We start from the raw sequence: 22,893 nt of genomic DNA on the forward strand, positions 1-22,893 counted from the left end.
TGAAATTAATATTAATATTTTTAAGATACATATTTAACTATTAATTATAAATATAAGAAATTTATTATAAAGTAAATTTGTAATTTTTAGTTAAATTACTAAAAATATAATAAATCAAATTTATCTTTTTTTTACTTACACTTAAAAGTATTTTTAAATTAATTTATATATATATATATTAAAATTAAAATTATTTTCAAACAACTTTTAAGGCCTTCTGTAATCTAATAAATTCAAATTATAAAAAAAATAATAATTATTGAATTCCTATCAATCATATTATATTGGTATTCCATCACTGGATTATTAATTTAACAACAAAACAAAACAAAACAAAAATAATCACCATATAAAAGGATATACATGTTGAAGCAAATGAAATTGTGAAAATAAAAAATAGTAATTGAGGAAAATTATTTGAATTAATCAATAAAATGATATATAATTTTATTTATTAATATTTTAAATATTTCATGCAAAATGTGGATATGTGCTGCTAGTATATAAAAATTATAAATTTAATTTGAAAAGAAAAACTTATCAAGTAATTAAAATAAATAAATGATTTAATAATTTATGAAAAAAATAAAAAAATTATTATAGACTATTTTACGGGTGAAAAATAATTTTATATTTATAGATAATTATAAATTTTTTTAAAATTTTAATTTTACATTTAAAAAAATTAATAAATGATTTAATTATTTTATGATAATATAATTAATTTTTTATTATCATAAATATTTTCTAAATAAAATAGTTTTAATTATTAAAAATATTATTTTTAACTTTAAAAAAAAAGTAGAAAACAAAATTTTTATTATAGTGAAAATAATAGAAAATTTAAAATTATTTTTCAGATTTTAGTGAAATTTTAAAAAATTAAAAAAATTAAATTTTTAAAATTTTCATTTAAAAAATTAGTCTATATAAACGCAAAATTCTCGAACCGCAAAATCTCCCTTCACTGTGCTGCTACTTATAAACTCATAACTGTTCTTTGAGAATCCAAAGGCTTCTCTCTTCAGAGCTTTCTGACATCCACTATGGCTGCAAGTCTACTTTCACAGTCATCTCTCCTTCGATCTAAATCCTCTCTTCATCTGAAGACGCTTCAAAACCCTCGTCTACCTCGCCCCTCAACTGTCTTTCTGCCATCAAGTAATGTCTCCTTCTTTTACGTCCATCTCATTTAGCTCTTTGTTTGTTTCTTTGTGTGTGCTTGCATGTTTATGATTCTGTCTCTCTTTCTTTTTGTTGTTTTCAAGAATTGACCTTTGTGGCGAAGACGGAAAATGCGTTTGTTGCAAAATGTTCAATGGCTGTCACAGAATCGATTTCGTTAACTGCGGCTTCGAATGGTCGGGAGATGAAGAATCCCATTATTGTCATCGACAATTATGATAGTTTTACTTATAATCTTTGCCAGGTTTGGTCCTCTATTTCGTTAGATTATGATTTGGTCCTGTAATCTCAATTTGGTTTGTGGGTTCTTTTTTTTTTTTTTTTTTCCATGTTATATGATGGTGGCTTGAATGCTACCAGCTGTTTGGATGCTGAGAAATCACTATAATTGGTGCAATTTATGTTTCCACATATCCATAGCATTTAAATGTGGGAGTAGTTTCTTTTTTCCTTGCTGGAAAGATAATAAACCATTTCAATTGAAAGAACGGGGGAATATATCAGGGATGTTATGTAGTGAGATTATCTCTTAAGCAGCCATAGGTTGTACAGTCAATGTCATTTGGATTTCCTAAGATCCTCAAAAGGATTTCTTAAATCTTCTTTCCAAAAAATTTTTCTTTAAGTGGTTTCTAATCACGTGTGCAACCAAAGATTTTATTTTTTAATATCTATGCCTTAATTGAATTTCTCATCATAAGGGCATGCACGATATTATTATTATTATTTTTTTTAATAATATGCGTCTCTGGGAACATGTCCTTTTGGCAAGTTTTGTTTAAATGCAAGTAATGAAATTTTTTTCTATTGAAAAAGAAGAAATAGTACTGGTTTGGTTTTACTCTCCTCACGTGAAAGCACACCAGTTGCTGCATCATTGGCCTTTTAATAAAGTAAATTGTATGGATTTCATTATCACCTTAAAATTCAGTTTCATTTAAGTGATATATCAAAGTTTACATGAAAATTAATTAACTGTTGTCCACAGCCAAGAACAACATGCATCTTTAATGTTTCAGCCAAAAGAGAAAAAAAATTTGTATAGTCTTAACTTTGATGAAAATTTTGTTTTGTAGCTTTTAGGACCTTCTGCCTTGTTAACTATTTTGCTTGATGAATTTCCAAACTGTTTGTGATCCCCCTCTCCCACCTTATATCACAGTCAAACACACATACACAATTTGTTTAATGCATTTTTAATTAAATCTGTATTCCTGGTACCTTGTGTTTGTGAAGTACATGGGGGAATTGGGATGCCATTTTGAGGTTTATCGGAATGACGAGTTAACTGTGGAAGAGTTAAAAAGGTAAGAACTTGTAGTAGTAAATTGGCGTTTGCTAATCCTTATATCTTGCATCATGATATTTTAGGTGGTGAATGACATTGAGGTGTTCATTGTATTTATTGATAATATATGTAATTTTGGCTTTGAATTTTAATAGGAAAAATCCAAGAGGGTTGCTTATATCCCCAGGACCAGGTTAGTGTTTTGCATGTGTGTTATCTTATGATGTATGCTCAAAGTTCAGCAGGATTAAAAGGAGGAGATGACACTACTTATTATAAATTTACATTTCCTTAGGAACACCACAAGATTCTGGCATATCATTACAAACTGTTTTGGAGCTTGGACCTCTGGTGCCTTTATTTGGTGTGTGTATGGGACTGCAGTGCATTGGAGAGGCTTTTGGAGGTGATTCTTCTAAGATATTTCAAATCTCTTGCAAACATCCTCGTGTTTTACTCCCACATATGACTGTAGCAGAGGAACTTTAAATGCTTTAAACATTTTATTTTAAACTCTCAGTGGTTGTTGTTTTTTGCTTTCTTCTCCATAATGCTTATCACTTTGTTGTGTTTCAGGGAAGGTTGTGCGTTCCCCTTAAGGTGTCATGCATGGGAAATGCTCTCTTGTTTATTATAATGAGAAAGGGGAAGATGGCTTGTTTTCTGGGTTAAATAAGTATGTTCTCTCATTAAAACATTCTTGTTTTCACTATTAAAATTGTTCAATTACATGCTCCATGTTATCTTGCCCTTGGTTGTCATGCTAAATGGCAGCAACACACTCCTGTATAGCTAGACATGTGGTACTGACCTAGATGTAACATGACTAGATTGTTTTGTCATAATTTCAGCTAAAAGACAATCTATAGGGAGGAGATTAATGCTTTTACTTTTAGTGAATGAAAACAAATTCCATGCTGTTGGGCACCTTGACATGTATCCATACAATATACACTTGTTTGACATCAGAAGTCAAGCTTTGTCGTTTTTCTTCATAAGTTGACTGTTTGAATCATGTTGTCTATGAGAACAAAATCCTCTGGATCTTTTATTTGATTCATAGTTACCATATTTGCTCAACCCCCTTGTGTACTTTGATTTCGCCTCACGAATGTCCCAAATCGCTAGGGGACGCGATCTTGGTCGCCAAAGTGGGAGTTCCGGCAAGCAAGAAGGGGAAAAAAAAAGGAAGAAGAAGAAAACAACAGCCATGCGTGAAAGAATAAGAGAGCCAACAACGCAAGAAGAAGAAGAAGAACAGAAACAACTCAAAGATGTTCTTTTGGGTTGGATAGGTGGGACTCTTTTAGTTTTTCATTTTTTCCTATGTTAGAGAGTTAAGTGGGACATCAGGTTTTGGAAGGGGCAATAAGTAACTTTTGACTAATTTAATGTTGGATGATATATTATTAGATGAAATTGTAAACTTTAGGAATGTAATATACAATCAATATTTTTTACTAGTTGTCATTGAGGAGAGAATTTTTAGAAAATATAAAAATTATTCATTATAATTTTAATTATTTAAAATTAGTTTAATAATAATAATAATAAAATGACTTAAATTTTGAATAACATTAATAAATTATATTAAATTAAATTTTTAATTTTTCATAAACATATTATGTTAAATAAAATTAAAAAATAAATAACACAAATAAATTTTACATACTACAAAAATATAATTCGTGTACTGCGAATCAATTGCATATTGAAGAAGCCTACTCCTACATATACTATATTTTATTAACCATGTACCCGTAGCACGATCTGAGAGTATCGCATTTCAAGTAATTATGATTTTATCAATCATGTAGATAAACGATTACTAAGAAGTTTATATTTGTTGTGGTATGTATAATGCTTTTGGCCCTTTCTCTTTCTCTCCATATTTGTTTAGAAATTTTCCTTCTCCCAATGTTTTTCACTAACTTTGTTTCATTTAAGGAGAAGAAAATCAAATCAAAAAGGTCAGTTAGAGATACAGTAATAAAGGCATAGTTCATTTGGATGCTTCTGTTTATGACAATAAATCCCTTGGATTTTTTTTATTTCACTAAAGCGTAGTTCAACGCCCATACTCTAAGAGGGTTATATGTGTTGTAGAAGGAATGATTCTCTCTGCCCTCTCCCCCCCTCCCCCATTGTTGCTTGGAATATTTCCGTCTCCCACAGGTATTTGCCATTTTCTCTCAAATCAGATCATATCTGCTATTTTGTGAATGCTTATTACTCATACACATCTTCCAAATTTTGTTTCTATGATCTTTGAAGTGCTTGTTATCTACCTTCTCTTATTTAAAATCATATGAGATGATAGTGCAAAATTTGTTCCCTGGTTTCAGGCTTTAATTTTTCAGGTGAATGCATTAATCTATTTGTTTGATAATATCATAAGTTTGCAATTGTTGAGATGATGATGTACACAAGGATTTCTTTATATATTGGGAATCTCCTTCTTCCTTTTTATATTTTTCTCTTTTGAAGATTCACATTGTGCCTGTTTGGCATTGAGTTTAGAGGGCCCAAACTGTTTTTATGAATAAAAGTATAATTTTAGATGCTTTTGAAAAAAACAGTTTGAAATAAATTGTTTTATTATTTTAGTATTCTTATGACTAAAACTTATCAAATTTAATTTTAAATTATTTTTTAATAGTTTCTAACTAGTATATTTAAAAAAGTGATTTTCTCAATAGCACTTTTAACAGCAATGCCAAACAGGCCCATTGTATTTTCTTGGTGGGTGAAGAAAATATGTTAGGTTAAATCCAGCATTGACTTTCCGTATTATTGGTTGACATTGGTATCTGCAAGTCTATTGGCTGGCTAAAATAATTTGTTCTGCCAGAACTTCTTTTTGAGAAGCTTTGCATTGTAGTGATTGTTGATACCAGACAATATAGGGAACAATTTAGTGAAACATTAACGTTATTTTATATGTCTTCTACTAGCCTTCAGTTCCTTCCAATCAAAATTGTAGCTTAAAATGTCAGTATATGGTGATGAAAATCATTTTACCTTTTCCAGTCCTTTCACTGCTGGGAGGTATCATAGCCTCGTGATTGAAAAGGATAGTTTCCCTAGCAAACAACTTGAGATTACAGCGTGGACAGAGGATGGACTAATAATGGCTGCTCGTCACAAAAAATATAAGCATCTACAGGTGATATTCTTTTCCCTTTGCTTATGTTATGTAGAGAAAGAAATGTGACTGCACACTGTGTTGGATTAGCAAATGTTCCTTCGTATAAATTTCCAGGCAGATTTGAGTAAGGAACTAATTAATAAGGTATCAATAGTGTTTTTTTTTTTTTAATAATTTTTACCTTGTAACTACTCTAGATACAATCAAATATCCCTGCATAAAGTTCAAATTTAAATAGTTTGTAAAATTTCAGGGGGTACAGTTCCATCCAGAAAGCATTATAACATCAGAAGGCAAGACTATTGTTCGCAATTTCATCAAACTGATAGAGAGAAAAGAGGCTGTATCTCAAAAGTAGTAAACGTATCATGGTATGCGATAAATGGAAACATAGGTGGGGAAAGGTGTAGCTCGTGGTCTGGTGTTTCTCATTCCTGACCTTTCCATAAGGTTGTTTTCATTATCTGTACAATGCATCAGGGGATTGCTACTTAAATATTTAATTAATAAATAGTCTTCATAATTAAAATAATTTCTATTGTTGTAGTTGAAGCAAAATTTTTCTTTAATAATTCAGGGGCACAACACATTTCTAGAAAGAAAGCCCTTCTCATCTCAGCTTTCTGTGCTGCCTCTAGCATCCCACTTGATGTGGCATCAGTTTATTTGTTATCAATTCTTATTTGTTCAATAACTTTTGAACTCAGATTGCTGACATATATCAATCTTTTTGTGCTGTGTTAAGTAGTACAAAGAGGCAGTATATATATTGGTAGTACAAGTAGGTCTTGAAATATGATAACGAGAACTTTTTATTTTCCGTTACTGATTTAAAGCTAGTTTAGAATTGGTAGGAAAGTGATGATTCAAGTTGGGTTTCTACCGTTGTGTCTGAATTAGCATAGCCTTGACATAACTGGAGGCTGCAAAATGGGCAAAGAGTCCAATGGCAAGAAACCAAACCACCATTTAAATTTTCTTCAGGGAAAAGAAAAGGTATTTAGAGCTTTTGATTTATTTTTCTTAGTGAAGAATGTATTTTGGTTGTCATTGTTCTAATTGTGATACCATGTATCTCCCTCACAGCAACACCTCTGCAGCTAGATGAATTAAAGGGTTTGCGGGAAAACTACAGAATGAAATTTTGAGACTGTTTATGGAACTTTTCGATATGGTTAGATTTGTGAAGATAAAGCCTATTAGCTGTTGAAAGTCGATTTCAACTCTTGACAGCTTGCTCTGTAGCTTTTTTCTACTTTTTCTAATCATGCCCTTGATTAGCAGCTTGCATGAGCTTCTTGAGATGCCTTCAACTCCTTTGTTGCTGTGATAATCTACCATAATCCAATAATTTGTGTGCTGCGCTACCCACTTTATGAGATGCTTTTCGTCACTTCATGCTGCTTTGTAATTGATGACCCCATCAGCAACCACTAAGTATTCTTGCATTAGAAAAGATGTAGATAATATACTGTTTTAAGACAGATTATGCTAAACTCTCACATTTTATATCTCCCAACAAATCTTATTAGTGTGAAATGCTACAAAATAATTTAAAGTTTGATGGAGAAATGCTGTCAAAGGCTTAATTTAGCAAAAACATGGCCCAAAGTCAGGTATTATGATAGATTAGGCCCTAAATTTATTGTCTTTTCAGGCTCAGAATCATCACTGTGATCTTATCAGTTGGATGCTTATTTTATCCTCTTACCTCTCTTTTGTGGGTATGTGTTGACTTATGGTTGGGGAGTTTATCTTGTTTAAGAAAATATTTAATTGATATCAAGCTCACAAATTCTACATCCTATTGCAAACTGTCTTGCAGAAGAGAATAACAGAGTACTGTTTCTAGTGGTCCTGCTTTAACTCCATTTGATAAGGACAAAGTTATGCGGTTGACACAGAAAACAAGTGTTTCTTCATATTAATCTGGTGTTAGGTTATAAAGAGCATCAGTATTCCTGTAATGACATGCTCACCAAATTTAATTGCTTTAAATCAGCCAGCCACCGGTATGGTAGGCCAAGTGTGCTCTGATCATTGATTGGTACAAAGTATAGATAGGAAAAAAATACTAACAAAGCATGCTTGATGTTGGTTATCTCAGATGTTTCCTATCTCCAAACTTAATATTTAGTATATTAATCAAAATTTATTAAAAATTTTAAATTAAATTTAACATATTTTAGTAATAAATTTTAAAACAATTAAATATAATATTTTAATAAAATTTAAAATAATATTTTGTATTAATTATAACCTGTAACAATAATGACTAAGCTGCTACCTACACCAGTTGTCACATCTAACTGACCTTGGATTCCAACTAACCCTTGACAAATGTAATATAAGCATGACAACTCTGACCTTAAAAAAAATAACAGACACAGACCCAATAGGGGACCCAAACTGTTGACTTTCAAAACATATCTGGGCATGCTTTATGTTCTTGCTTGAACTAGAATATAAAGAAAACACATATAAAATCACAATACAAGACAAAAGATGCTTGATTGCTATTCATTTGGTTGCAAATCCACAAATGTAAAGAGTAGAAACTCCATCATATGCCAGCATTTATTTATTGAAACCATGAGAGTGCCTCAAAAGTTCAGAAAATCATCACCAAATTCAATTTGTAAAGCCACAGAGACAACATCAATGACAAAAACAAACAACTGGAAAACTAAATGTATGAAGCTATACACAGACATCCAAACCCTCCCCACCCACCCACCCCATCATCAACCATACCTACCATCCCTCAGTAAAAATCTATCAGCTTTCTCTCTATTCACAAAAAATAACTGATCCCAACATAATTTATAACAAGATAATAATGATGATGCAAGTGTTGCAACCTTCCTTAAATGGAAATGGCCTCAGCATGGCTTGATCGGCTCCGACGATGGTGTTTCCCGCGGTGGCGCCGGCCTCCACCAAATGTAACTGGATCAAATGATTTGAGCCGTTCAGCTTCTTGGCGATTAATCACACACTCGGACGGAGGAACCTTGTATCGAGCTTTATCATAGCAATAGGAATATGTCATATACTTTGTCCTAAAATTGTCCATTTTAATTCTTTGCAAGGGGTTAACACCAGTAGGGATTGCTTGCGAACTCTGTGCCATATCGCATTTTGATATCTGTTCGATTGGATCAACAGCACATCCATGTAGCACAAAGTCGCTGAATTCTGTGACATAAGGTGCATATTTGTAATTTACTCTATATTTGCCTCCATTGGTAGCCCAGTCAGACCCATCCCATATCGTTGCATACAAAGACATTGACTTTGAAGGGAAATCACCCCCCATAGATACTGTTCTTTTCACCTCCCTAATAGGAACATTGTCCACATAAAATCTATCAAGGAAAATAAATGAACAACACAGAATTAGAATAACTGTTATAGCATAAACAGAGATTAATCCAAAAATATTCCATTAATTATTTGTACTAATGTAATCATTCTTGTTTGTTTCTTATCCCAGCTAGAAAATCATTACCCCTAAATAGCAACACAAAAAACTTTGGAAAAGTAGGGGGAAGAAAAGATTGGCAACCAAACTAACAAGATTCTTTGTTGTTTTTGGTCCTCCATATAAATAATGATAAGTTAAAATCAAATAATTTAAAGAGTAAAGACTTCAGGGCTCCATCACATCAGTGTTTCGTTTTATAGGTTCTTAAATTTGAGAAAAGATCTTGTAATCAAAACTCGAATCTTGTCCACCCTTTCTCAATAATCAAACAAAGCTTAAACAGGAAAACTGGTTTTGATAAAACAGGGGCATGCAACTATAGGCAAAAGAACAGAGAACTTTCTGTACTAATTCCCCAAAACAAGAAACTCTACCTCTACCCGACAACAGATGAATCAACATCAAAACAACCTAAAGCAGTAAATTCCATACTGTAGAACATGAACTCATTAGTGACAAGCTGGTGAAGTACAGCCTCTAAATAGCTGTCTTTATAACAAATAATATCAAACAAAATAAAAGAATTTGAACAAATACTGAGAAAATCAAAGACGGTGAAGTGGGTTTTCACTCACATGATCTGGGAATCAGTCCAGAGAATGCTGTACTGATGGAAATCATCAGAGGGATCAAACCAGAGGCTGTATCTTTCTTCTCTGCCAACGTTGGTGCTACCATTACCATAAATATTTGTCTGTATCCTCCAGTCTTTGCCTCTTATGTTACCCAAGAACTCAAAGTCAATCTCATCATGGTTCTTCTCGAACATATCTCCATTTGACATCTACCACAATCAAATATTTGAAATTCATTAGCTAGAATAAGCATGAGGTGAAATAATGAAGAAGGAATTAGTAAAAGTGAAGTTGATCATCATCTTGTGTTTCTAGGCGGGGTAAAAAAATGCCCTTGAAAGGGAAAACATCCCCCCCAAAAAAAAATCTATGGGCTATTGTTGGTTTTATCTGATAGTTAAAAATCATGAATAAAAGAATAATCTGACACATGATCCTCCAGTGAGCTCATAATTAACAAACATGCAAAAAAAAAAAAATCAGGTCGCCATGGTTGGATCATTCTTTCCATCTTGGCTTGGCCAAAAAAAAAAGCATTGAAATAAATTTGCAAAATTAAAGAAAAATTCATATGTGTTTGACTGATAAAATCAGAATACAAAACTTCGATTATCAACATGCAAAGAAAGAACAAGAGTCGCAAATTAAAGAATAATCAATTTGGGCCTGATTGATTCAACCAGAATTTAAACTTCCAAATACGATCACAAAACTATTGAATAAATTGAATAGTACAAGTTTATTAATCAGATTACTTACATAAAAAGCAACCACAACTCCAGCAGTATAATCTGCAGGCAACTTGATAGAAGCACTGAAGTAGCCATGTAAGTATAGGTCCTGAGAAACGAATCCAGACCCTGTTCACATCCCCAGAGGAAAACTTTCAATCAAAAGCTAAATATCAATACTTCAAAACAGAACCAAATAAACTATATTGCATAATTAAAAAGGGCAAACCCAAAATACCAAATAATACAACCCAAAACAAAAATCACAGGACCTGTTCTTTCATCTAGCGATAAATGGACTTTCTTGCCATCTTTGTGAATGACCAGATTATCATCCCCAAAAAGCTGGGTGTATCCTTCATCAAATGGTATAATAGGTAAAGTTCTTCGAGACCCAGAAACAAGAACAGCAAATAGAGATAAAATTAGGAGAAAACCAGAAGGCAGGTGAGAGACCACCATTTTTGTGTTAATTGGTGTGTTCATTATATCTTTTTCTTTGAGTCTTGCCTTAAATAAATGGAGTCTCTCTGTTTCTTGTGTGAACGGTGAATATATAAGGAGAAGATGAGTAACGAGGAAGGAGAAGACAGAAGCAGTGTGTCGAGGAGGAATGTCCCTAGAAACAGAGAGCCCAAAAGGCTAATGAGAGAAGAAAGAGAACAGGGAGGTCATTTCATTGAGAGGGAGAGGTGTTGAGCTGAGCTGTTCTCATGTACACAACTTTTTTTTTTTTTTTTAATGTATTGTACTGAATTGTGTCACTAATTTATTTCATCAAATTATCCCTGCATTATCATATATTTTTTCTTTATTAGAAATAAATTATATAAAAAAATATTTATATTATTTTTAATTTTATTTTATTTTTTTTAAATAAATACTTTTTAAGTTAAAAATTTAAATTTTTCTATTATTATAGTTATAAATATGAGAATTAAATTTCTATAAATTTATAATTTTTAAATAAATTATTATGACTATAATCTTATTCGATAATAATTTTTAAGGTAATATATCAAGTATTTATGCTTCATTAATTATATAAATAATTAATTATTAATAATTAATATATAATATCTAATAGTTAACCACTAATAAAATAGCTTAATAGTTATTAGAACAGTAAATATTATTGAATAAGACTTATAAAAAAAAAAAGTTAGGCTCTATTTGATTTAGTAAAAATTAACCCGAAAATGAAAATTAATAGAAATAATTCTCTTTGTGGGTATTTAAAAATTTATTTTTTTTCATTCTCATTTTTACAGACTAGGGAATTTGGTTTTCATAACTAAGAGAATAATCATTCCCCTTTTCAACTTGGAAATCAACATATAGAAATTGCTCAATTTTGCTCATACATTTATTGAGATGTCTTAATTTTCATATTTGCATATTATTAATTAAAATAAAAATATAAAAAACAATATTTTTATATTTCAAATAATTAACTAAAAATAAAAATAAAAATTATAATTACAATTAAAATAATTATAGTAATTAAAATATTTTTATTTTTCAAATAATTAATTAAAAAATATAATTATAATTTTTGTTATAATAATTACAATAACTAAAATAATTATAATTATAATAATAATTAAAATGATCTTAATAATTAAAATAATTAATTAAAACAAAAAATAAATTGTCACGACCCAACCTATGGGCCAGATTGACACTAAGACTTAGACCAGCCTAAAGCCCTCCAGGCCAGTATAGTAAGCCTAACTATTCCTCAACCTAACTCTAAGGCCCATTTGGGCCCAATTTTAAGAATTCAACCGGACAGAGTCCGGCCATAAAATAAACCATTTAATGGAGAATTTTTTACTCGCCTAACCTGTAAACACAATATATAATAAATTGGAGGGCTCAGCTCACCCTCCACATAATTAAATGTCGTAACTCAAATGGGAGCTCAGCTTCCTCATCCAATCCCATCAAGCATACAGTTAAAAATTTCACAGATCCAACATAACTTTTATAATACAGGCCCAAAATAAAAATAAGTGCTTCTAACACATGCGGAGTCTAAAATTTAACTCAATTGTACAAAATACATTAAATAATATCAATGGACCTGCGAAGAAGAAGAGCAGGTTAGTCACAACAAATAATCCTCCTATAACCTGAAAAAATAGATGAACAGGAGTGAGCATTCGACTTAGAGAGTAAAATATCAATTTTAACCATAATCTCGATAGCTATCTAAAACTAATACACCCTGTGAAGTGAAATGCAACATCATCATAATTTTCATATCATAACAGTAAAAAGGCAATTTGGAGCACTCACACACTCAACACTATCAAGCAATACATATATGGGAGCTGATCCCCTATACAGCCATCTTAATCCAACCTCTGCCAGCGAGTGTCTCTCAAGCCGGACTTGCGCTTAATAAATCAAATGCGGGGTCCCAGCGAGTGTCTCTCAAGCCGTGTCTACCCCGAAAGATGGGTCCCAACGAGTGTCTCTCAAGCAGTGTCTACCCGTCCTGTCCATATCCAATACCATACCACACGCACGCCACGCACACAAACTGCTTCAAATTACCACAAACAACATCCATGGCACTTTAATAATTATGAATGTAATATAAAACGTGCATAGTATTTAACTATATATATACATATTTATAAGTGATGCATAGGCATGCTTGAACATATAATAATATTGAAATTACAATTAAAATTAATATTTTACTCACAAACTTGAACCGAGGTCACTGTGGTGGCTGGACGGAGGAGGAAGGCTGTCTCGGCTCACCTGACAATTTCATTGCAATTATTTAATATATTTGACTCAATACAAGTTTAGAAAAGACCAAAGACATCTTAAGTTGTACTGAAAATCTGACAGAGTCTCCCCTATACCTATGATCTGGCCAACCTGCAAAATGTTTCAAATAATACTTCTAAACTCAACACATATCTCATCATCATTATATGGCCCCTCCTGGGCTCTCCAAACCAAGCAATAATCACAACATCAGACAACTGAATTATAAGACTTCAAAACTAATATTTTTCAAAAACTATTCAAACTAACTTTAAAAATTCTATAAACCTGCCCCACGGTCCTTAACAATATTATAAGGCTATTGCAATAGGAATCGTAATTTTCTTATCATCCACGAATATTTTATAAATTTTATTTTAACCCAGAACAAGGCAAAAATTGAGTAATATAGAGTTCGAGTTTACCTATGCCAAATCTGACAATTGGAACTCATCCAGAACGTCTGAAAACGGTGGGGTAGACTATAATCTTGACCCGGTTCTGAAATGATTCTAGCAGCTTATCTGCTCAACCCGAAATTACAGATCCGAGCGACGATCAAATTTCCACGAAATGAAAGTACATACGTGAAGTCCACAATACTAGGGTTAGAATAAAATAAATAAATAAATAAATATATATATATATATATATATATATATATATATATAATAATTATTTGAAAATTAGGGATGTTACACTCTTCCCCCCTTATAGAAAATTCGTCCTCGAATTTTACACAAGGCAGAACAATGACACATAATTACATATCAAACTTATGAGTACTTGCTGTGCATATCCCGCTCTAACTTCCAAGTGCATTCCTTCATAGATTAACTTCTCCACAGGACTAACCGTAGGGATTTGCTTTGACCAAAGTTGTCTCATCTGATAGTCTACTATGGCTACTAGTTACTCCTCAAAGATCAAATTCTCATTTAACTCCACTGTGTCTGGTCGCAGCACATGAGAAGGATCAGGAACATACTTTCTAAGCATGAAAATGTGGAATACTAGGTGGACATGAGAAAGGTTTGGTGGCAACTCTAATTGATAGGCAACTGCACCCACTCTATCCATGATCTTAAAAGGTCCTATATAACGGAGTGTCAATTTGCCTTTTCTTTTCAAATCTCATAACCCTTTTCATAGGAGAAACCTTCAAGAACACGGCCACCAATTGCAAATTTTACATCTTCCGCCTTGGATCTGCATGGATGGTTAAAAATTTTTATGTCTATCTACCCCTGTAGTAGTATGCCAGCTACCATCCTCCTTCTGAGTCTAAACCATCACATCTGACTACTCATTTACCCCTCTTTTTTTTTTTCATCTCTAGTACTCATTATAACTCCACTACTCTCGACTTAATATCTGATAACTTTAATCAACTTTGGCGCTTACCTCACTTTTATTACGTCCTAACATGTTTCTTGGTGACTTCAGTCCTCATTTCTTTGTTTCAATAATCTCTATTTCCCAAAAATATGACTTATGTTCCTTACCCTATAGTATCTTATGAAATGCTTTCCTGTAGCACCTATCATATACATCTAGTTCGAAACCTTTACTTGTCCTATGACCTCAAAGGTCAATACCTATAAATCTTCTCACTCCCATGATACTTTAAAATTTCAATCTCTTTTGTGTCATTACTAGGGTCCTTAGACCAACTCTTGTCCATCTTATGTAACTAGTTATGTAGAGCTCCATCCAAGTATCAAGCGTACCCTACACCACTTATCAATATTGAAAAGTGAACTGGGTCTCTTCTCTTATAGGACAAATGTATTTGTATTTCCTGACAACCCAGTTAACGCAACTTTATCATTTCCCACTCCTTCTCTGGAATGGAAATATCTAGACTTCTTCCTAAAGCTTCTTAGTATGTGGCCTACTTCTAACACATTGGCACTCAGATCGAGGCTCTACTACTCCTTTAATCTATAATATCATAATTAAACATCTCTTAGTGTATTCCTAGCATACCTATTCCTTCTTTTCCTCATCATTATAACTAGCTCTACCGAGCTTTCTTCCTGTCCTTTGGATCTTATCCACTTTCTTTTCCTATTTCTACTATCGTTGATATCTTTTCAATATGTTGTACTTATTCCTTAATCTTAGTCCTATCTCACCCTTACACCTTTTCCTTCAAGGATGTCCATCCCATCATCAACTTTAACTTTCTTTTTTTTTTTTATTTCTTAGTCTTATCTTGATTACTAGTTCTATTACTTCGAAAATTCTAACTTTACGATTGACTCCTACTAGCACATTCTTCACATTACGTAACGCTTATAATTAACCATAGAAAATTCTTTTTGTATCTCCTTTCCCAACTTACCAATCAGAACATTATCATTCCCTACCAGCCTTAGTAGGAAATTGCTCATCGTGGATGGATAGGAGCCCCAGAAATTATAAGTTCCATTTGAACTGACACGGCTATAGGAAATATGTGTCATGCCTTAATTCTGAACAAGATACTTTATGTGTTTATTCTACTTAATATAATCACATATACTGCCCATAGCTTTTCAAACTTCAGCCTCAACTTTTCCCATTAGCAGCAATTTCATTCGCTGTAACTCATTAGCAAATAGCACTTCCTCCAGCTTATAGTTCAAAAGGGTGGTAAGCCCTAGTAACTAGCTCGATTTAACTCCTGTCAACTCTCTGATCATTCTTTCATACTTAACATTAGGTACACCATTATCGTCATTTTTGCCTCAAAAGATTGGATATGTACTAATGCCCATCAAATTTTCAATTAATTGGGTCACTTTGACACGATCTCTCTTCTTAACATAATCTCCTAGAATCGAAACACGAGCCAATTTGAAAAGAAGGAGAAATGTTCTCCCACCATTTATGGTATACCATTGTTTGATAAATAAGATTTAGCTCATACCCCTTAGTCTCCCTTTTTAGTTTCATTATTTCTTTGTAATTATTGTGCGTTATTATAAGATATCAGTGGTATCTACCATTTGTTATACTGTTGTCCTGCCTGACATATCATCTTAGAATTTTCTATTTCCTTTTTACTCTCTATTTATCTTTCATACTTATAATTATTTATCCAATACTCCTTATACTTAGTTATATTATAGAAGATAAAAGCACTCACAGATTCTTTCAGATCTACTCCAATCTTACCAATAATCACTCATCTAATCCATGTACTTCTCAATATCTTATAATTACACCCATACCTATCTTGTCGTATTCTGACCGTTATTAGCGTTCTGCTATATATTATGATACTATTATTTATTTATTCATTATTACTCTTTTTTTTTTACATAATTATTCTATAGATCACACTGAAAATATATGTCTAACTCCAATTTTTGACTCTAGGTCTCACCACTTTAAATTTTAATATCAAGCCTATGTGACATTATCCCTCATCTTGCATATTTATATCCCTTATATTGACTTTTATCCAACTTACTCCTACTGATCTTGCTTCTTTATCTGACAATACAATTCAAGTTACCACAGCATGCTCAACAGTTACTACCTACTTTGGTCGCACACCTCACCTAATTTCCATTATACTGTTAACAACCAAAAGGGTTCTTATGTTATTGCCCCATTATCCTACCTTGGGGGTAGAAAACAGATAAGGTCTAATCCAGATCCTGTAACTCTAAGCTCTAGGCTCAGGCTCCTAACACTATATCAATTATGATCTGCTCTAAGTCCTATACTTCTGGGTTCCATAACTTAACAATGTTCTTCCTAATGCCATCCTTTTCTACACTCTCTATCCCTTTTTTTTTTTTTTGTCTATCTCGTTTATCCTTCTTAGAACCACATTCACCTCCTAGGTATTTTGGCTCTATTCTTCCTAATCTTATCCTAATATGTTTTTCCAGTTTATTCTTTAGCCAACTCTTTTTATCTTACCCAAATCCGAACTTTCACTCTTCCATCCTTTAGCTCTATTTTCTTTTTGAACCTGATTGTCATATCAGAAACTTATACTTTTTCACTATCCCTACCACGTCATCTATACCTCAATGTTACTCAGAATTGATCCTCCAACTACCCTAGCTAGACTTCTATTGGCATTCAGGCTATCTCTCCTACTGCATTTGAATTGCACTCCATATATATATATATATATATATATATATATATATATATATATATACATATTCTATGATTTATCGATGCTAACTTTTGTCCTTTTTCTTTTACTTTATTTGGAGTATACTTTAGTCTTAAGCATTAAGAAGCTAAGGATGAACTTAGGGAATAGTAGTCATACTTCTCCTGCATGATCTCTATTCTTACCCTTTTGGACTACATACTACCCCCTACTACCTTAGGGAGGGAATCTGTAGCAACTCTAATTTTTCATATCCATTTAATTAGCTGAAACTTAAAATACTAGGTATCCAAACCCGTCATTCAATTTAAAGGCTTACATACATCTTGATCTTACATCTTATAATTCCTACATGGAACTTGTACCCTCTCCAGAACACCTGAACTAACAACTCTCTATCTCACACTACAATCCCATCTGGGACACTACTCCATAAGTCATCATTATCAGTAATAACCTTCGATCCCTTCTGAAAAGATAGGACTATACCATAACTTACTGCAACAAAGGCACTACATTTACCACCTTGCCAAAACCATGTCAAATTAATGACTCTCTTATCATATCATAGCACTGTAAAACATCAATTCATAGTTCTGACCTTCCCTAGGTAGTAGGGTTGTACTTTACACCTTGCTTATACACACAAGATATACTATTCTCACTAAACTCTAAGCAAAACGTCTGTCGTACTGAAAAAAAAATCCAAAATTCCATACCGAAGACCAGATGATCTCACTATATAGATGTCACCTTTACTTTGTAACTAATCCACAACCTCTGGTCTGATGGCAACTCTTGATGTAACTCGAGCTCATGCTAGGATAACCGAGTTACTGACTCTAGTTACCACCCAACTGTGACCTTTCGATATTCTAGCTCTAGATCCCTTACTAGGAGTTCCCAACTCCTCTGCAGCTATAGAACTCTGTTCTGGCATAATTGTACCAAAACAGAGGCCATCCGCAAACACCCTCATTATGGAGCACCACGGGGATGCACGCAGCTCTACACAATAATCTCATGTCAGTACTGTAATCTGCAGCTTACAGAGCAGACATCGAAGACATTGTATAGTTACTACGATACGTCCTAACAGACTAGGTCTCCTAATCTCTTATCTCCCTTGAATCTACTATTATCATAAACTTACTCTGACTGGGTTATCCACTGACGACTGCCAACGGTGGTAGCCTTACCCTTATCTAGTACAATTATACTATCAAAACTCACATTTATGTACTCATGCCTAGCACAAGATAGGCACAACACTTGGACCCATACTGATAAAAATATAGTGTTTCTTGGAGAACGTATTTCCAAGGCAGACCTCAACATGTTTGCTAACTCTATTTCACACTTCTATGTACTTTCACAAAACTGAGGTGCTAAACTGAAGCACTCTTATATTAACCGAGGAATAACGCAGAATCTATAAATTAAGAATTACAGAAAAAAAGATGAAACAAAATCCTATACTCCGCATGTGACAACTCTAGGTGCACACTTTCCCATGAATCTAAAGCCTAAGCTCTGATACCACATTTGTCATGACCCAACCTATGGGCCAGACCGACACTAAGACCTAAGCCAGCCTAAAGCCCCCGAGGCCCGTAGTAAGCCTAACTATTCCTCAACCCAACTCTAAGGCCCATTTGGGCTCAATTTTAAGAATTCAACCGAATAGAGTTCGGCCATAAAATGGACCATTTAACGGGGAGTTTTTAACTCGCCCGACCTGTAAACACAATATATAATAAATTGGGGAGCTCAGCTCACCCTCTACATAATCAAATGTCGTAACTCAAATGGGAGCTCAGCTCCCTCATCCAATCCCATCATGCATATAGTTAAAAATTTTACAAGTCCAACATAACTTTTATAATACAGGCCCAAAATAAAAATAAGTGCTTCTAACACATGTGGAGTCTAAAATTTAACTCAATTGTACAAAATACATTGAATACTATCAATGGACCTGCGAAGAAGAAGAGCAGGTTAGCCACAATAAATAATCCTCCTGTAGCTTGGAAAAATAGATGAACAGGAGTGAGCGTTCGACTCAGAGAGTAAAATATCAATTTTAACCATAATCTCTATAGCTATCTAAAGCTAATGCACCCTATGGAGTTAAATACAACATCGTCATAATTTTCATATCATAACAGCAAAAAGGCAATTTGGAGCACTCACACACCCAACACTGTCAAGCAATACATATATGGGAGCTGATCCCCTATACAACCCTCTTAATCCAACCTCTGCCAGCGAGTGTCTCTCAAGCTGGACTTTCGCTTAATAAACCAAATGCGGGGTCTCAGCGAGTGTCTCTCAAGCTGTGTTTACCCCGAAGGACCGGGTCCCAGCGAGTGTCTCTCAAGCCGTGTCTACTTATCCAGTCCATATCCAATACCATATGCCACGCACACTACGTACACACACTGCTCCAAATTACCACAAACAACATCCATGGCACTTCAACAATTATGAATGCAATATAAAATGTGTCTAGTGTTTATCTACATAGATACATATTTATAAGTGATGCATGGGTATGCTTGAACATATAATAATATCGAAATTACAACTAAAATTAATATTTTACTTACAAACATGAACCGAGGTCACTGTGGTGACTGAGCGAAGGAGGAAGGCTGTCCCGGCTCACCTGATAATTTTATTACAATTATTTAATATATTTGACTCAATACAAGTTTAGAAAAGACCAAAACCACCCTAAGTTGTGCTGAAAATCCGACAGAGTCTCCCCTATACCTATGACCTACCCAACCTACAAAATGGTTCAAATAACACTTCTAAACTCAATCTATATCTCATCATCATTATATGACTCCTCCTGGGCCCTCCAAACCAAGCAATAATCACAACATCATACAACTCAATTATAAGACTTTAAAACTAATATTTTTCAAAAACTATCCAAACTAACTTTAAAAATTCTATAAACCTGTTCCGCTGTCCTTAACAATATTATAAGGCTATTGCAATAGAAATCGTAATTTTCTTATCATCCATGAATATTTTATAAATTTTATTCTAAATCAGTACAAGGCAAAAATTAAGTAATATAGAGTTCGAGTTTACCTATGCCAAATCTGACAACTGGAACGCGTCCAGAATGTCTGAAAATGGTGGGGTAGCCTATAATCTTGACTTGGTTCTGAAATGGTTCCAGCAGCTTATCTGCTCGATCCGAAATTGCAGATCCGAGCGACGATTGAATTTCCACGAAATGAAAGTACATACGCGAAGTCCACAATACCAGGGTTAGAATAATATATATATATATATATATATATATATATATATATATATATATATATATATATATATTTAAAAATTAAGAATGTTACATAAATAATTATAGCAATAATTAAAATATAAAATTATTATTTTTATATTTTCATATAAATAATTAAAATTAAACATTGTAATTATAATTAATTATACCTAATTAGAATTAAACATAGTAAAAACATAATTTTAAGTTATTTTTATTAAATATAAAATAAGTTTAATTTTGATTCTGCAGTTTATATATGTAAATTAAACACCTTAAAAAAATCTGATTTCAATTTCACAATAAATTAAATATAAATAAAAATTTATCATTCCGTTTTCGATTCTACTTTATTTCAATTTCAATATTCCGATATGTAAATCAAATGGGTCCTTAATGTTTGAGGTTTAAATTATATATTTGGACATATGCTAACGGAATATTACATTTATTTATTTATTTTACATATAAAAACTTTTTCAAGGAATATGTATAAAAAAAATAAATAATTAAACGTTAAACTATCAGTACAATGAGAAATATTTAGAGAAAAACTTTTGTATATAAATTTTTGTTAAAATATGTTTTTCCAGTTATCGATAATTTCAAATTTTATTTTTTTATAAATTTAACTAAAAACTCAAGTTTAAACTCTTGAATTAAAATTTTTTTTTATCCGAATGCAATTTCAATTTTATTAGTTGCTCTTTTATGGCTATATATAGTGCATCAAATATTTTCTTAATTAAGAATAAAAAATTATCTAATTAAGATTTTTTCTTAAATTGTCATGACCCAACCTATGGGCCGGACCGGCACTAGGACCTGGGCTAGCCTAAAGCCCCCGAGGCCCGTAGTAAGCCTAACTGTTCATTAACCCAACTCTAAGGCCCATTTGGGCCCAATATCAAGAAAACAAACGGACAAAGTCCGGCCATAAAATGGACTTTCCAACGGGGAGTTTTCGACTCACCCGACCTGTAAACATAATAAATACTCAATTGGGGAGCTCAGCTCACCCTCCACATACTCATATCCTCATAAAAATAAATGGGAGCTCAGCTTCCTCATCCAATCCATCAAACATACATATCATTATACGTTTACAGGTTCAACATGATAATAATATTACAGACCATAATCAAATAAATACTTCTAACACATGCGAAAATTCTAGGAGTAAATAAAATTACACAAATATTGATAAACAACCTGTGAAGGAGAAAAGCAGGTTAACCAAAATAAAATCCTCCTGTAGCCTGAAAAAAATATTGAACAGGACCAATCCATCAAACATGCATATCATTATACGTTTACAGGTCCAACATGATAATAATATTACAGACCATAATCAAATAAATACTTCTAACACATGCGAAAATTCTAGGAGTAAATAAAATTACACAAATATTGATAAACAACCTGTGAAGGAGAAAAGCAGGTTAACCAAAATAAAATCCTCCTGTAGCCTGAAAAAAATATTGAACAGGAGTGAGCGTTCGACTCAGAGAGTAAAATATCAATTTTAACCATAATCTCTATAACTATCTAAAACTAATGCACCCTGTAAAGTGAAATGCAACATCAACATCATTTTCACATCATAACATCAAAAAGGTAATTTGGAGCACTCACGCACCCTGTAGCATCAATCATAACATATGGGAGCTGATCCCCTATACAGCTCTCTTAAATCCAACCTGGTGCCAGCGAAGAACTCAAGCCGGACTTTCGCTTAATAAACCAAATCGAGGGTCCCGGCGAAGAACTCAAGCCGTGACTACCCCTCGAAGGATCGGGTCCCAGCGAAGAACTCAAGCCATGACTACCCGTTCTATCCATAGTCCACACCACATCACACGCACGCCAACGCACGCACACTGCTCCAAATTACCACAACAACATCCATGGCACTTTAACAGTTATCAATGCAACATAAATCGTGCCTAGAGTTTAACTACATAAATATATGCATATAAGTGATGCATGGGCATACTTGAACATATAATAATAGTGAAATTACAATTGAAATTAATATTTTACTCACAAACTTGACGATGGTCACTGAGGCGGCTGGGCGGAGGAAGAAGGCTGTCCCGGCTCACCTGACAATTTTATTACAATCATTTAATAAATTTGACTCAATACAAACAAAGAAAAAGACCAATACGTCCTAAGTCGTGCCGAAAATCCGACAGAGTCTCCCCTATACCTAGGACCTACCCAACCTGCAAAAGGGCTCAAAACACACTTCTATATTCACAATCC

At 33.0% G+C, this 22,893-nt stretch overlaps 2 protein-coding genes across 2 annotated transcripts; one reads left to right on the forward strand and one right to left on the reverse strand.

Annotated features, from left to right (window-relative positions):
• The first annotated feature begins 957 nt into the window (after positions 1-957).
• Positions 958-6,315, forward strand: LOC110636081 (anthranilate synthase beta subunit 1, chloroplastic). The gene is given in 8 exon segments (XM_021785626.2): positions 958-1,161; positions 1,269-1,429; positions 2,422-2,492; positions 2,629-2,666; positions 2,769-2,879; positions 3,050-3,149; positions 5,504-5,639; positions 5,875-6,315. Coding segments are annotated over 8 exon segments (837 nt in total). The 5' UTR covers positions 958-1,046; the 3' UTR covers positions 5,980-6,315.
• Positions 6,316-8,166: 1,851 nt separating this feature from the next.
• LOC110636072 (probable xyloglucan endotransglucosylase/hydrolase protein 28) lies at positions 8,167-11,149 on the reverse strand. Its single transcript, XM_021785603.2, has 4 exons — positions 10,687-11,149; positions 10,443-10,543; positions 9,684-9,892; positions 8,167-8,989 (listed from the first exon to the last, which is right to left on the reverse strand). The coding sequence occupies exons 1-4, from the start codon at positions 10,898-10,900 to the stop codon at positions 8,488-8,490; spliced, it is 1,026 nt and encodes a 341-aa protein (XP_021641295.2). The 5' UTR covers positions 10,901-11,149; the 3' UTR covers positions 8,167-8,487.
• Between the last annotated feature and the right edge of the window lie 11,744 nt (positions 11,150-22,893).

The sequence above is a fragment of the Hevea brasiliensis genome, chromosome 18, assembly GCF_030052815.1.
Source record: "Hevea brasiliensis isolate MT/VB/25A 57/8 chromosome 18, ASM3005281v1, whole genome shotgun sequence".
Classification (NCBI taxonomy): domain Eukaryota; kingdom Viridiplantae; phylum Streptophyta; class Magnoliopsida; order Malpighiales; family Euphorbiaceae; genus Hevea; species Hevea brasiliensis.